The following is a 16132-nucleotide window of genomic DNA, read 5'->3' on the forward strand; positions in this document are numbered from 1 at the left end:
ATTGGGAATCTGAAATCTAGACGACAGCTATTTCTATAGACCTCTCACTTATATTCCCCTCTGCCCTAACCTACATCCACCATCATCCAACCATTTTTTTCCAATGAATCAATGTGTTATAAAATATCTCAGGACTGTCATTTTGCAAGTTAAATTTGAAAAATCCTCTGGTATAGTAACCAAAGAAGGCCTCAAAAAGTGGATAGATGTTTGAAACAGGGAAGAAAACGTTGGGCAAGAGATGCGTATGAAGACACTCCCGAGTCGCAGATATCCATGCCAAGAGCACTTTGGAAGTGTTTTTGACACTGACATCCTGCTTCACACCTCGTCTACATATTCTTCTTTAGTAAAACACTATTAAATGTGGTCTTTTTGGCTCCGTCTATTTTCAAAATGTGCTGAGAAAAGCCTCTCATTCACTCACTCACATACTCTTGTATTGAATTGCCCTTATATAGGGCTTTAAAACTCTAGAGAGGGGGCTGAAGCCACACCAAAAGGCAATGCAAGTGGCATAAATCCTACTACATCTGTTCAAACCGCTAGTTGCACTTGCCCATCAGCCGCAAACTATACATCAACTCCCCCAACTATGAACCTACCCCATCAAAGCCGGCCATCCATTCTACACCCCTCATTCCCTACTTAAGATGGAGGGGTGGGGAGGCCTTCGAAATGTATCCCCTAAGTAGACTGCAGTCACTTTCCGATTAACCGCATGCGTGCGGGCGGAATTCCGCTCGTACGCTGAGATTTTTTAAAGCGCATGGGCTCGTCATCAGCGTGCCAGGAGGCTACCTCATGACGAGCCCAGCTCGTCATCAGCGTGGAAGGGGTTAAAGAATGTTGTGGCAGGCCAGCACACCCCTAAACTCTACCTAAACACACCGCCACTATCCAAGCTCCAATGTCACTCCCTCATGCATGCACTCATTTCGCTTGCTCAACTTCCTAGTTTACTCCTAACTACCTCAGGTATTATATCCTGGCTCCCTCTCTTTGGGGCAAGATTCACAAGCCCCTTGCCCCTCATTTGCGCCGCTATTCCGTCACTTCTGTGACGCAGCGGCAGCGGAAACCATGCACCACGTTGAGCCCTATTTACAACGTGACGCATCTAGGGAGATGCGTCACTTTGTAAAGCCTTGCGCCACATGAAACCTGCGTCCGGTTTTATGTGGGCGTTCTGGCGCACGAGGGGGCATTCCTTCGCAAGAAAGCCTCGGAAAAGTGCCTCAGTGAAATCTACAACATTTCACTCAGTCACTTTTCCAACGCCTCTGCGTCAAAACCATGCGCCTACTTGAAGAAGGTATAAGGCTTAACACATCATGTTGTACATAGGCAGGGTTGGAACAGTGCTGGAGTTGCGACGGGCCGCCGACACAACTCCAGCACTGCGCCAACCTCACGCCTGCAGCAGCCGCGGCCGGTAGTGGGAGTACCGGACGGGCGGTGACGTGGGGAGGGGGAGGTGCAGGGTGGGAGGTAGTAATGTATGGATTACGGACTTTAAAAGGTAAGTAACCATAAAAATAAATAAAACGAATTTCGTTGCACACACTGCATCACCAAATGCGGCGCTTCGGTGGTGGCGCAAGGGTACACTTGCGTCACACATCTTTCCTGGCGCATCCCTGCTGATTTACAGGGATGCGCTAGCAAAAGGAAATCTGCCCTGTTCTCTGACACACTACCGCAGTCACGCACACTTCCCTTCATCCCCTTACGTCCCGTCCCGGGCCAGCAGCACGCACGCCGTCACTCACGCCACGCACTCTGGAAGCGGTCACGTCGAATTCGCCCTCGAGCCTCCCTCCCTTGAATAAGTGGTTTCTTTTCGCTCCCGTTTAATATTAATGGGCGCTGTCATCTTGGAAATGTCAGGGCACACAGAAACAAGTTTGTGTTGGCCCCTACAGATGTCTTTCCCGCGGCGAGGGCAGCATAGGAAAGAAATATGCCGTTTGACTGGGCTTGGCTATTTGTCTTCAAACGTGAGGGAGGATGAATGGCGACTGAGAAGCAGGGAGCGCTATGTGTAATTAGAAATGTCACGACGGGAACTGCGTTGATGACAACAGAGTTCTTTTGAAAATAAAAAAAAGAAATCACGTTGATGGATGGCGCTGATGAAGGAACCCTGACGGCGGACAGGCTAATCATTTCTATGTTAATTTTTGAAATGCTAGATTTTCCACAATTCGACGCCAAGGTTCCAAGTCGCATCGGGCCAATCTAAACTTTAGGGAGGGCAGGGGAGCCAGGTCGTAAAGGAACAGAAAGTCGCATTAATCAGACAAATGCAGCAGTTCAGCTCCATAGAATACAGACTCCCATATTATGAGTTGTGAATATGTAAATTGTGGCGAAGAAGGCTCGTAAAAAAAACAATAACAATAGAAGTATGGATAATTTGTGCAGCACTTCCAATTAATGGAGATTTTCCTCACTTGCGTGAAAAAAAATCATGATTTCATTAAAGGCAAGCATTGGGATTCACTAAAGATGCTGCTATCGATCAGCTGAACAATACTCGTTTTATTGATATTGGAAATATGAGTTTGCACATAAGGAGGCAAGTAAATTAGTATTATGGAACTTTACACTGAGATCTCTGTCACTGTCCCCAACCCGTAGAACTATCTCCCAATGTCATGGTGCTCGCTGTAGGACACACGACTAGCAGAGTTGCCTGCTTGGCAACAGGGCAAAGAGGTGTCTTAGATTTTACTGGGAACCATTATTGAGACAAAGGCCATCTTGCTCGTGGTTTGATCCATCTAGTCTCGAAAGCAGAGTTGCATCACATGCACCTTGGTACAATTTATCAATAAAATAAAACTGACCCTGTACTCAGACTGTCATATCTTCAAGGGGCCATCCAGAGAAAAAAGTTGTTCTCTTTAAGCAGGTCTGCACCACTAACATACAATATAGAATGTTTGTTTGTTTGGTGATGCCAGCTTGGGTTTAGAGATCAAGGATGACATAATACCTCGGGCGGACTCTTTACATTTTCTAAGTTCAGAACGCAGGTACAGCTGATGCATGTGTGCTTTGTGTTGAAGGATAATATGCTAGGATGCAGCCTAATTGTTTCTTTTGTTCTTATGGTTGCTTTGATGCAGAAGAAAAAACCTTCAAGCTTCACCAAAAAACTCAAAGAAGGATAGAGCCACTCCCATTGAAATATTCACTGCATATAGACTAGACTTTAAAAGTATACTTAGTTCAACAGTAAAACTTTGATCATTATCCAAAGTAAGATATCGCTGTCGGACCTTGGCCATAAAGGCTGGGTATTGCATAAAGGTCGATTTATTTTAGGTAGTACCTCAGTGTCTTTTGAGCTGTCTAAACCTCCACTGGACATTGGAAAAATATATTTTTTTCACAGGAAAAACGATCCAGATAGCCAGTGAGTGATTGTGTATGTCACCACTAGTGCTATGGATCAACCTCCGATCTCTCAAATTACTCAGGGCTTGATATGGGCAGCAACCACTTCTAGGCTGCATCTCTTCACATGGTGCACCATTGTAATGTGCCCCATTAATGCTCACTTTTTCACCAAAGTGTACTCCATTTCCCTGACTATGCTTGACGATGGCTTCTCCACTGTACAACCCAAAGTTAAAAATTCTTCAAAACATTCCCTTAGGTGATTCGTCTCATAATAGTTCCTTTCATTGAGTTGTTAGTGTTTTTTTCACTTGTGCACCAGTTTTTTCTTCATAATTTGAAGGTGTAGAGATAGATGCAAGCCACCATTTTTACTTTAGCTAAACTTAATATCCCTCAAAATAAGAAAGATGGAGGGCTTATTCTCCCCCATTGGGACGTGAAGGTGTGATCTGCAGCTAGCACGGATATCAGAGGCTAAGCACTCAACTCATTGCCATTTTGTCAAATACATTTTGCCCACTTAACACATGCTTTCTTTTCCTCCCTTGAAGGTGTTTTCACTTAATTTTCACCAGCAGGTGACTTTTCCGACCAGAAAATGTTTAACAAGAAATCTGAAAGTGAGGTGTGCCACAACTGCAAGACATGTTCTACTTGAGCCAATCTCCTAGCAGTATCTGATATTATTTATGTATGCACGTGAACACATTTTTAGGCAGACCAGCACATTTTATTTAGCGTAATATATACAATTTCCCCAAACATTTCGTACATTGCATGAGGAAAAAATCTCCAGTTTTGTCCACCCCTGTGAGCAGCTGGCTTTAGAGGCCATATTTGGAAGTCCGGCAGATTGGATGGTGGCCACCAGTTTGCCCTGAAGGACACCCAAGCACTTCCAAGACACAAGCTAATCCCTCCTTCGTCGGGTTTCTTTGCATTCTGGAATCCTCAAACGTATTTTCTTCCGCTGCATGTTTTCATTTTACGCGCGACTGATATCCCCCCTTTGTGTCGCGCTCTAGAGCTGTCAGGAGCGCCATATTAATGGCCCGCAATGAGGTAACCAGACGCAGCCTCATTAGCCCGCCAATGTGCGAGGATTCTCGCTTGTCGGAGGTTGAAACCGCAATGGAAAGTGGTTACTTCTGAAAACAATGTTCGTGAGTAAAAAAATTGGGAACCTTCGAGATGAGACAAAACATTCCACAGACCTGGCTGCAAAATGTCACCGAGCACCGAGGATAGAGTTTTCGTAATGACATCATGGCGTAACGTCTGGGCCACTGTCTCGTGCGGTGGCGCTCAGGAAACAGTTAAACGACCCGGGTTTGTAATATGCAGTTCTCCTGCTGCTCACTCCCTTTCATTGTTCTACATATTTTTTGCAGATACGTACATTTCTTTTTTTTTCAATATTAAACGCATACGTGCCTACCAAAACTAGATCTTTAAACAACTTGGAATATTACGTGAGAAATTGACACAAAAAATAATAGGTATTCTAAATGTAACGATTGGAACAATTATAGTTTTTAACTGTATCAAAAATAATTTCCACAATTTATAGCATTTCTTAATTCGTGCTCACAGAATTTATGTTTTTTGGTTTTAATGTAGTTGTTATTAGTGGGGATTAGCACTATTTTTCCATGTTTTGACACTTAACCCCATGTCACTACAGGTGATTTGTGTTGGTGCTGGTTTAGGTCCCCTTCTTCACCCTTGTGTCAGTTCAAAATTGAGAAATAATTACCTAAAACCCGAACAACTTGTCCAGAATAAAACACAATTTGCCCAGCTCCAGGGAGTCATGTGACTTGGTATAGTAATAATCAGCCACTCAGCCACTGAGAGTGATGAATTGGTAAGTTAAGGAAAGACTGGTGGGGCTAACACCGCACACTCTCAGCTGCCAGTATTCCAAATGTGCTCAACAGAGACTCTCCCTTTATATCAGTCTAGCAGCAAGATAACGGTCATTCCTAACACTACGATATATATTTAAAAATACACACTGGTAGAAGAGAGTTTCTACAGTTTATGCAATGCTTATTTTCAGATTGTTTTTACAATTATAATTTGCTTCTGATGATTTTCAGAATCTAACAGTTCACAGGCAATTTTGATAATTTCCTCTTGCGATCTTACCCTGCCTTTTACATTTGAAAAAGGATTATAGATTAGCCAATGTATTCGTACTCTATTCAAATATCAGAGAAAATAAACCTTTATTTTGATTTTGCTTGCTTTCAACTTTAAGTCAACATGTCAGCCTAAGTCGCACACAGACCAGTTCATCATTGTGATGCATTCTATCTCCTTCTAGACAATCAGGATTCCACTTCCAAGGCGGAGGGGAACAGCAAGGCGCGGAAGGAGAGGACCGCCTTCACCAAGGAGCAGTTACGAGAACTAGAAGCAGAGTTTGCTCACCATAACTACCTGACCCGGCTGCGGCGATATGAAATAGCTGTGAACCTTGACTTAACTGAACGACAGGTATTGAACCGTTGAATTAAACCATTTTTATTGTCATAGGCTGAGCTCTTTTCCCACAAAACGTGAGCTTCTAAAAACAATTTAAAGTACTAAATCCAGTGTCTCTACCAGGGCCTAACAAATATATCCCTGTAAAATATATTGGCTCTCCCACCTTCCAAAATTCCAGCTGAGCTCTAGATATTCCATAATGCAATTGAGTGGGCGTGCGCGGAGTAATGAAGTCCAAAGAATCACAAAGTGATTTTACATAAATATCTTTATTTTCAATATCCAAAAGAGCTTTTAAATTCCAGCCTATTCCATAATGCAACCTAACGATTCTTTACTGCCACGGGTAAACAAAAAAATAAAAACAGTTACCCTGGCACTGCAGGAACTACATAGACTGCTCGGTGAAAGCCAGCATAGACTTCAAAATCTTATGAATATACGTTTTTCTACCTTACTTTTAAATACTTCTTCAGCACTTGTCCTACCTGGCCTGTCCTTTAAAGTCACAGGGCCTCATTTATGAATAGTGACGCATCGCTGCATGAAAACAGCGATGCGTCACTTTTCATAGCACCCTCCTTGCGACACCAATGATGCGTCATATTTACAGTATGACGCATCACATCACAAGGAGTCACAGATACGTCAGTACGTAAGATATTGACGCATTTGCATCCTAGAAGTGGCGCAGTGAAATCTTATAGATTTCACTGCATCACTTCTACGAGGCTTACTTTCATCAGAACGCCCACCCTGCATACATTATAACTGGTGCAGGTAAAATGTGGCGCAGGGGTTTACAAAGTGACGCATCTACTAAGCCACTTCACTTTGTAAATATGAGGCAACATTATACATTTTTTTACGCCGCTGGTGCGTTACAAAAAGTGACACACTTGTGGCGCAAAAGTGACGCCTGGGCTCATAAATAAGCTCCACATTTTAGTAGATAAATAGTTTAAGGAATAATCCTGACTAGACTTGGCTCGGTAATTACACAGAGCCTGGTTGTTCCAACAGTCTGCTCAACCACTAGCTTTTAAAATAAAGGTCTTTAAATGTCACTCTTCCGCTGCATTGCATGCAGACGTTTGTGCAAGAATCTATATGCATACCTTTGTAAAGTGTATGCAAAATGACAATACAAAACTTTGTTGCGAATCATCTGTCAATGATTTAAACGTTTATTTGCACTTAACTATGTCAATCTTATACAAAGAAAATCACACAAGTGTAGTCTTTCAACACTTAAAAAAATATGTTATAAAGCTATAACATAGAAATCAATTATTTCTTAAGATACAAAATTGTTGATATAGGTACTTAATACTACTTAGAAAATTAAGTGTGTGGCAAACGTTTGCAGCATGTGTGAAGTAGATCACATGCTCTGCACTTTTCTGCCATCTGCTGTTGGGTTCAGAGTATCACAACTTGTTTTTTTTTTTTTTGAAGTATTTGTGTCGGTCTCGGGCCTGCACTGAAGATTGACAATCATCCCCTGTGAAACCTGTAATGCAGAATGAAGGAGAACACTGGCTCCACCTTAGATGTAGTTTCGTAGCAGTGAGTGTAATGTTCTGCTGGAGTTCGTACGAGCTTCCTAGCAGGGGTGGTGCTTTCTGGATGGAAGTCAAACTCAAGGAAAAAGGTCTAGTAGCAGTTTATAGCATCCAAAATGACTCGATCAAAAATATGATCAGTCCTAGTTCCTACTAATCACATCCAACAAAGACTGAGACACTTGTCCTCTGTCCCTGTCTGCATCATATTCATGCTTCTAACTCTCTTTGAATTTAAAATGCTGGTTTTTGCCTGCATTCTAAGCACCCTGATGGACAGGCCAAATATTAACATCTCCTACAAAGTACCAATAAACAATTCGAGACAGTACTCATAGTAGAAATATACTTTATAAATGCAACCAGAATAAAACAATGTGTTTGTGTAAGTAGAGCACTGAAAGTGTTGCTCAAAGGTGAGATAAATGTTAGAAATATTTGTCAAGAAACAATTTTCCTAGCAAAAATACATTGAGAGCGGAGCAGCGAGATGGCAGAAGCATGACTAGCATGTTAAGTCACAAAAAACAGAAACAATTTATGAATATTTGGAGGCAAGTAACCATTCCCTTTTGTATCCTGCTTAGGAAACACTGTTTATGTGGCAGCTTGTAATTCTCTTCCATGTATGTAGTTTGGAACCTTAGTGCTTACAGGGAGCCTTCTCTCGCAAAAATGTGTTCTTCTTGAGAAATAAGTACATTCATGGTTCCTAACACTTCCCATTGACTAGATTCTGACCACCCAGAAGGTGATATACAGTTTGCTGACAGAAAACAAGAGAAGGTGATTTGAGAAAGGTGTTTGGAGCATCCATATACTGCACCATCTTCTGGATGTGGCCAGGTTAACTAGCCAAGGGGTGATTCCGGAGCACAGAATCAGGAATTCTACCATGGTCAGTTTCCAGGACTCTGCTCCTAGCGACATCACCCTTGGTTCTGAATGACAAACAGACCTCTACAGGCTAGAGGACTAAGCCATACTCACAGAGAGCAGCTAGTAGGACAGAGAAAACATATGTATGCAGGTGCATCACGAACGAATATAGAAAGTGAATGGTCCAAAAGCAACAGAACAGACTAATAGTCCATTGCATAGGCTGCCTGGTATGGAGTCAACATGTATACACTACATAAACTAGTTTACTTATGGTTTTCTCTTCTTCGTACAGGTGAAAGTCTGGTTCCAGAACAGAAGAATGAAATGGAAACGTGTTAAGGGGGGACAACCAGTATCTCCCAACGACCAGGACGGCGAAGATATTGACTCTGCAAACTCCCCAAGTTCGGAGTAGCACCCCTTTCAAACATGTATTTGATTAAACCTAAAGTACTTTCAGCTGGACTCTGACCGGTGGTGCCAGGCAGTCTTCTGTCGGTTGTTTCACGGGAGGATTGCCTTGATTGCATTGAACCGCATACTTCAACACTGTGGAAATGAAAACCATGAACATCATTATTTTGTGAAGAAAAAACTTCATATTTTCTATAGAAGTGCCATAGGGACTATGAACAAAAAACATGCTCAAAGAATAAATCATGACATTTATATTCATCTTCAAGCCAAATGCCAATAACTTTCATGAACAGCTACACAAATAAAATACAAAACACATAAAGGATGTTCTGTACTGGTGAAAGACAATCGTTCTACAATACTTCTTGGAATCTGAATCCAAGGATGCGAAGAAGCAAATAAGATGCTATCCATTGTTTTTGCGCTGAAGTGTGTTGACATTTGTGTGTATCCATTTGTTCAAGAAGAAATTACAAAAGAAAAGAAGACACTACCATGTGCCCTTGGGTACATGAAATCCTCTTATGGGCAATAATATGTTCTGCTGCCTAGACAGGGTTGAAGCATTCCTTTTTAAGTTATTATTTTTATACATTATTAAAACGGATTTTCCAGTAATACTTATGCTTTGAGTTCTAGCTGCCTTTTGTGTAAAAAAAAAAGTTTTAGTTACTTTCTAAGTGCCAAATCTGATAAAACCGTGCCAAGTCAATGAGACCACCACAATCTTTATTGTGCATAATCTGTTTTTTTTATTGTTATGCTAATCTAAAAGTTGTACTGCACCAGCCATTTGCAAACGTATATAAATTCATGAGAGCACTTTTCAGACATTTTGAAAGAGGGAACTCACTATTTTGTTTTGTGATACAAAATTCAGTTTAATCCGAGAGGCATGAACGCCCCAACTCCCAACAGAGTGTTTGTCGATAAGAAACATTCTGAGTTTTTTGTGGTGATGCAATTTACAATAACCTTTGCTATTGATTTTCTTTCTATAAATTGTGCCATTATTTCAATGCAAAATATTTCATGCATTATATTTGTCACCCCTCTAACGATAAGAACACTATCACATGAGACCGAACTGACATAAGCAACAAAGTCGCCTACATGCATTGATCATCGAACAATCAGAAAGAAATGAGAGATGTTTGCACTCACCATTTGGGAGCCATACAGCCCATGGTGTACCCCTGGGGTGTGTCTGTAAACCATTGTCAATTAACAAAAAAGAAAATCCGAGATATCCTAAAGTTGAAAGAACGCCCCAATTGATCAATTTGTTTCTTGTCAGATCAATGCATGGCAGGTCACAGAATAGTGCAAACAATTTCGACTTCCAACTATATTTGAGGTCAACAAGAAGTGGACCAGGTTTATTAGTGATTATTGCACCTTTTAATTCATTTAAATCTTGCAAAAATGTCATGCACAATCTGCAATCTATTCTTAAATCCTAATAATGGTTACAGAAGTCATTAAATTAATATATTATGAAATAGGAGTGCCATTTTCGCTCTATATGCCAACATGTATTATAGGGTGCACCGAAATGTAAATAGAAGGAGCATACGTCGATTTGATTAATTGTTAAATGTTCACATCCGCACATAACCTGTGATATAAGGAGTGAGAGTGTGGGCGTGGCCTTTATATTTATACCTGCAGACAATGAAAATGCTTATCCTGCAAACTGTGGGGCATATTACCTAGAAGTGTGTTAGAAAACGCACAACGCATATTCCCATATCGCCGGCTATCGCCGGATTTCTTCGCCGTGATAGCGCACAATTATCTATGCGCATCACGTAGGCGAAATTAAATCCGGCGATAGTCGGCGATAAGGCACATTAGTGCATGAAAACAAACGTTGTTTTCACGCGCTAATGTGTTCCTTGATAATATGGGGGGGTGGAATCAGCGTTATGATCCACACCCCCATGTTATCAATGCCCTAACACCTGGTCAGAGCAGGCGTTGGGAGACCTGCGATAAACGAGTTTATCGCAGGTCTCCCTCTCCCAACGCCTGCCTTGGTAATAGGTTGTTCCCACCTCCAACCACATTTTACATGTGGTTGGACGTGGGAACGCCCACTTTGCATGTCATTAGCGATGTTTGTCGCCGACATGCAAAGTGGGCTTGAGCCAGGCGTTAAAATGCTCTTGTGGATAGGGCTCTAGAAGTATCGCCGCTTTCTCGGCACAAATCGCCGAAAAAGCGGCGATAATTCCCCTTGCTAATATGCCCCTGTGTTTCCTTTTATGAAGTTCAGATGTGTATTTTAAAGAACAAATCGAGCACAAGGGAAAAAGTGACAGACCTGAAGGGTGAAATTATACAGTTGACAAGTATAAGCATCCAAACAAAGAAACACAATACGAAATAGGCCTTTATAAGTCCAAACTTTGGGGGAAAGGAATTATCAGAATATAGATCTCCTCGGTGTACAGATGCCCTCTGTATGATTAAGTGTGAACTTTAAGGGCAGCTAATGCTGTGTGCCTATTTACTGTAACAAGTCTTTTGTTCCAGTTGAAGTGCATTTTGTCTTCATACGTACGAAGCACCAACATAAAGGCTGAGAGTTTTGTAATTTTATAATGCAGAAATGCACAAAAACACATGTATAAAAATCTGTTTTGCCAAATGCATTCCAAGTGGAATAAATTATATTTCTGTTAATGTTTTTGTAATGACTGCCACGTGGTTTTGCTGATAAAGATTACTAGAAAGTCAAACAAAATACAGTATTATTGCCAACAGTGGGACAGTAAAGATAGCGAATTAAAAATAAAAATAAAAACAGCTAATACAACTTTTGTTTCAGAATAGTGAATGTGAATTGTGATGATTCAAACATCAGAGGTTTCAGGGCGCAAATTTCCTGGTGAGGGCGGCGCTGCTGTGCTCGTGATGGAACCACACCATCATGAGTCACGGGCGGTGTGTGCTCATGCAGGCGTGGTTCCGTCACGGCCCCGCCCGCTCATTAATTCGCCCGCACAGGCGAGGAATTAATGCCGCGTGGGAGCAGCGGCAGCCGCATGACAGAACCACGCCGTCATGAGCACACGCCTCCAGTGGCTCATGACGGCTCTGTCATAAGCAGGCAATGGGTTAAGCACTCTGACATTGTTACAGTTGTTTCATGCTATGTTATGTTACCCAACATTTATAGTGCGCACGGATACTCGGAAGTGTCCTGGCGCGTCACACACATGATAATTCACAGAAGTGCACAAGACTGTGGAGGACGACAGTAAAATACAAATACATTGAAGGAATACTCTTTACATTTTTCCCAGTTACAGTGACATTAATCTGATGCTGGTGCACTCCAATTGTCATAATGCTTGAAGGCTTGGTACATCCTATCAAAATAGATGCCAATCGTCACCAAACATTCTCTGGGGTAATGGCTGTTCTCCATCCTGTGTGACTGAAAAGGATTTTTTTTTTTTACGGAGTTTCATATAGCGCAAACTTGACCCGAAGGTATCGGATATCAGAGCGCTTTACATAGCACCAGTTGCGTTACATGGGGACACATTCATTTTTGTTAGGCATGGGGAGATAAGGTGACTTGCTCAGAATCACAGGATGTTCAGCTTCATTGCCGAGACTCAAACCCAGTTCCCCAGATTCGAGGGCGAAGTTGACCCGAAGGTACCGGGTATCAGAGCGCTTTACATAGCACCAGTTGCGTTACATGAGGACACAATCATGAAGACACATTAATTTTTGTTAGGCACAGGGAGATAAGGCGATTTGCCAGAATCACAGGATATTCAGCATCATTGCCGAGACTCGAACCCTGTTCCCCAGATTCGAGGTCAACAGCCCTAGCCAGTAGGCCAACTCCTCTCCCCATTTGATGCAATGTCAAGTTTTTAGGTGTTTCCTATTAATTTGTAGCACTAAATACAGCGTTGGGGATGACATAGTGCATTGGTGTGTGGGCCAGCCGCGGCCCTTGGAGGGAGTTCCGTGGAGCAGAAAGGCGGGGCGGGGGAGGGGCAGGGTGGGGGGTACTAAACACCGGAATATGGATAATGTGAGGTAAGTAAACAATTTAATAAATAAAACGAATTTCATAGCGCCCTGCATCTCAAAATGCGATGCAGGGCGCGTTACGAAATTCGTTTTATATGATTAAATTGTTTACTTACCTCACATTATCCATATTCTGGTGTTTAGCAGCCCCCACCCTGCCCCTCACCCGCACCGCCTTTCTGCCCCACGGAACTCCCTCCACGGGCCGCGGCTGGTGTGGGCCACTAGTGCACTGTGTCTGTGGAGTGTATTTAGCACTGTGCTTGTATGGGTAGAAATTTTTAATTAAATTTGTTCGCTAATTGTTATACAACACGCACATCATTTTGTACTTTTTAAACATTAGTGGAGAAAGAATCTGCAAAAAAGAATTTTTCGCCTGCATTAGCACGCCATCCAGGCATTTAGATTACATGTTCTATTAGTATATAACTGAAAGTAGAGCAGATGGAAATAGGTTACAGCCTAAAAAGCAGTACAGCCAGAGGAATGCGTCACTGGAACAAAGGACATCTGCAGGCAGACATTAATCCTGTTCTGGTAATGCCCAACTTCATTTCTGCTCAATGACAAATATTACAGCTGAATAAAGCAAATGGTACTGTATATTTCAGCTGAATAAAACAAATGATACTGTAATTTAATAATAATATGTTTTGCACCCTCAGCACACCAAAAAGAAAATGAATATGACCAGTGCTTGATATGAGCCAGTGGTTGCAGGTGGGGCTCACCGTGCCTCATTTTTGTGGACCGGCACTTATTTTTCTAGTCAGATTTTCACCCATATCAAGTGATAGAAAAAAACACAGAAGGGGCAAAAAGGAAGAGAAAGACTGAAAACAGTGAGAAAGGGAGAAAACTAATGAAAAAGGAAATCCAAAAGAAAGTAAAAGGGACTTCGAGTGTCTGGTGTTGGATTAAAGAGGTGTGTGGTGAGATCAAGACTCTATAGCCTTCGTATTCAGCATCCCTAATATTCATACTGCTGGGTGTAGAGTTCTGAGCAAAACTCTCAGCCACAGCACTTAGGGGCAGATTTATGTCGGGCTTGCGGCACTTTTGCGCCGCCGTTGCGTCACTTCTGTGATGCAGCGGCGGCATAAACCCTGCGCCACGTTGCGACATACTTACATTGTGACGCATCTATGGAGATGCGTCACGGTGTAAAGCCCTGCGCCACATGAAACCTGCATCAGGTTTCATGTGGGCGTTTCCACGCAGGGGGGGTTCCGTCGCAGAAACGCCCCTGAAAAGTGACTCAGTGACATCTACAAGATTTCACTGAGTCACTTTCTCAACGTGATGCGTCAAAACCCTGCGCCTGCTTGAAGCAGGCGTAAGGCTTGACGCACCACGTTAGAGATAGGGCAAGTTGGAATAGTGCTGGAGTTGTGTGCCGCACGCAACACAACTTCAGCACTGCGCTAACTTCATGCCCTAGATGCGACACGCATCTGTTTATTCCTGCGCCATGGTGCGCCGCATTGTAAATGCGGCACATCATGGGTGGCACAAGGATAAACTTGCATGCCGTATCTTTCCTGGCGCATCTCTGCCGATTTGCAGAGATGCGTCAGGCAACATAAATCTGCCCCTTAATATTTTACAAATTAACCACTATGTATGACCAGCAGCAGTCTGTGAAGGTAAGCGCGGTGGGGTGGGGCGGGGGCAGGAGTTGACAGGTGGCGGAAAAGGAAAAATTGAATAAATAACTAAAACCTATTCTGTCATCTTTCGCCCCGCCGTACTTACCTGCACTGACCGCTGCTGTGTCTGACTATCCAACCGCAACAGGTGAGTACAGTGATAAAGCAGAGCACAGGTGAAGAAACACCAACACTTTTGCCTGACGTTAAGGTAGCTAAACAGCTTGCCAAACATATTAAAAAGTACACCTCGGCCAGGGGTTACATTTGTTTTTTTTAAAGTGCCCGGGCTCTCGTCAGGAGGCGGCTTGCATCAGCCAATTTCTCCCATTAGCGCCGCCTACAATAGAACCAACTACTAACCATGAATGGGGGGATAGGGTGTGGCGTAATTGTCAGAGCTGCAGACTTCGGAGCTGGGGAATTAGGTTTGAGTCTCGGGGTCAGCTGTGATTCTGGGCAAATCACCGAGCCTACCATAAATGAATGGTGCTCATGGAAAGCACTGGTGTTGATATGTGGCGCTGCTGAGCACTGGAAACCACCAGCTCTAATTCAGCAGTGCACCTCACATATACTCAACACAGCACATATATGCCATTGAGGGGCATATTATCAAGCCTGTGCGATAAAATTATCACCGCTTTATCGGCCGAAAACGGCCGATAAAGCGGCGATAATGGGCTTGATAATATGCTCTATGGAATGATAATATGCTCTATTGGAATTCCATAGAGCATATTATCAAGCCCATTATCGCCGCTTTATCAACCGTTTTCGGCCGATAAAGCGGCGATAATTTTATCGCACAGGATTGATAATATGCCCCTGAGTTGACTAATTTAGGGGCATATTACCAACCAATAGAGATAATTTTTGTCTCTAACTTGTTTAGAGACAAAAATTATCGCCGCAAATCGCCGATTTTTATCGCAGATAAACCTTGCTATTAGCAAGGTTTATCGCAAATGCGATAAAAAATGGCCGCAATGCATGAATATCGCTGAAAAGTCAGCGATATTCATGCATTATCGAGCAAATGCTCTTAGCCATGTTATCCACCTCCCATTGGATAACATGGCTAAGAACTGCTCAGGGCAGGTGTTAGCTTTTGGAGATATTCGCGCTTAGCGCGAATATCTCCAAAAGTTGGTAATAGGAGATAGCGATGTTAGCGACTGTTTCCAGTCGCTAACATCTTGGCACGCCCACTTTGCATGTCATTAGTGATAAATATCACTGACATGCAAAGCGGGGCCCAAGATGGTCGCTATCTCCTATTAGCTGTCGCTAACTGGTGTTAGCGACAGCTTGGTAATAGGGAGATAATTTTATCTCCGCTTTCTTGGCTTTTAAAGCCAAAAAAGCAGAGATAAACCCCCTTGATAATATGCCCCGTGGTGCTCCAATTACCAACAATGTATGTCTCAACCCAACACAGCACATGTACATTATTGATGACCTCCACCTCCAAGTCACTCGCAATAAACCGCAATTCTTTGTAACAATGAAACATAACACATTAATTCTGTCTATAACTTAAAGTCAAGTGCAACAAAAACAAATAATAACGTGCTACAATTAACTTGTTAAACAAATTATTAATGCATATAGACCACAAATATAACAATATTCTTACAAAATAACAATCTA

At 42.5% G+C, this 16132-nt stretch overlaps 1 protein-coding gene across 1 annotated transcript in view; it reads left to right on the forward strand.

Moving 5' to 3' along the window:
- The window catches only part of MEOX1 (mesenchyme homeobox 1), a 52916-nt gene extending 41327 nt beyond the window's left edge, over window positions 1-11589 (forward strand). Inside the window, exons 2-3 of the mRNA XM_078645295.1 lie at window positions 5741-5913; window positions 8644-11589. Coding sequence (XP_078501421.1) covers window positions 5741-5913; window positions 8644-8766 — 296 coding nt within the window. The 3' untranslated portion in view covers window positions 8767-11589. The remainder of the gene's footprint in view (window positions 1-5740; window positions 5914-8643) is intronic.
- Window positions 11590-16132: the final 4543 nt, after the last annotated feature.

The sequence above is a fragment of the Lissotriton helveticus genome, chromosome 5_1 (assembly GCF_964261635.1).
Source record: "Lissotriton helveticus chromosome 5_1, aLisHel1.1, whole genome shotgun sequence".
In the NCBI taxonomy this organism is placed as follows: Eukaryota; Metazoa; Chordata; class Amphibia; order Caudata; family Salamandridae; genus Lissotriton; species Lissotriton helveticus.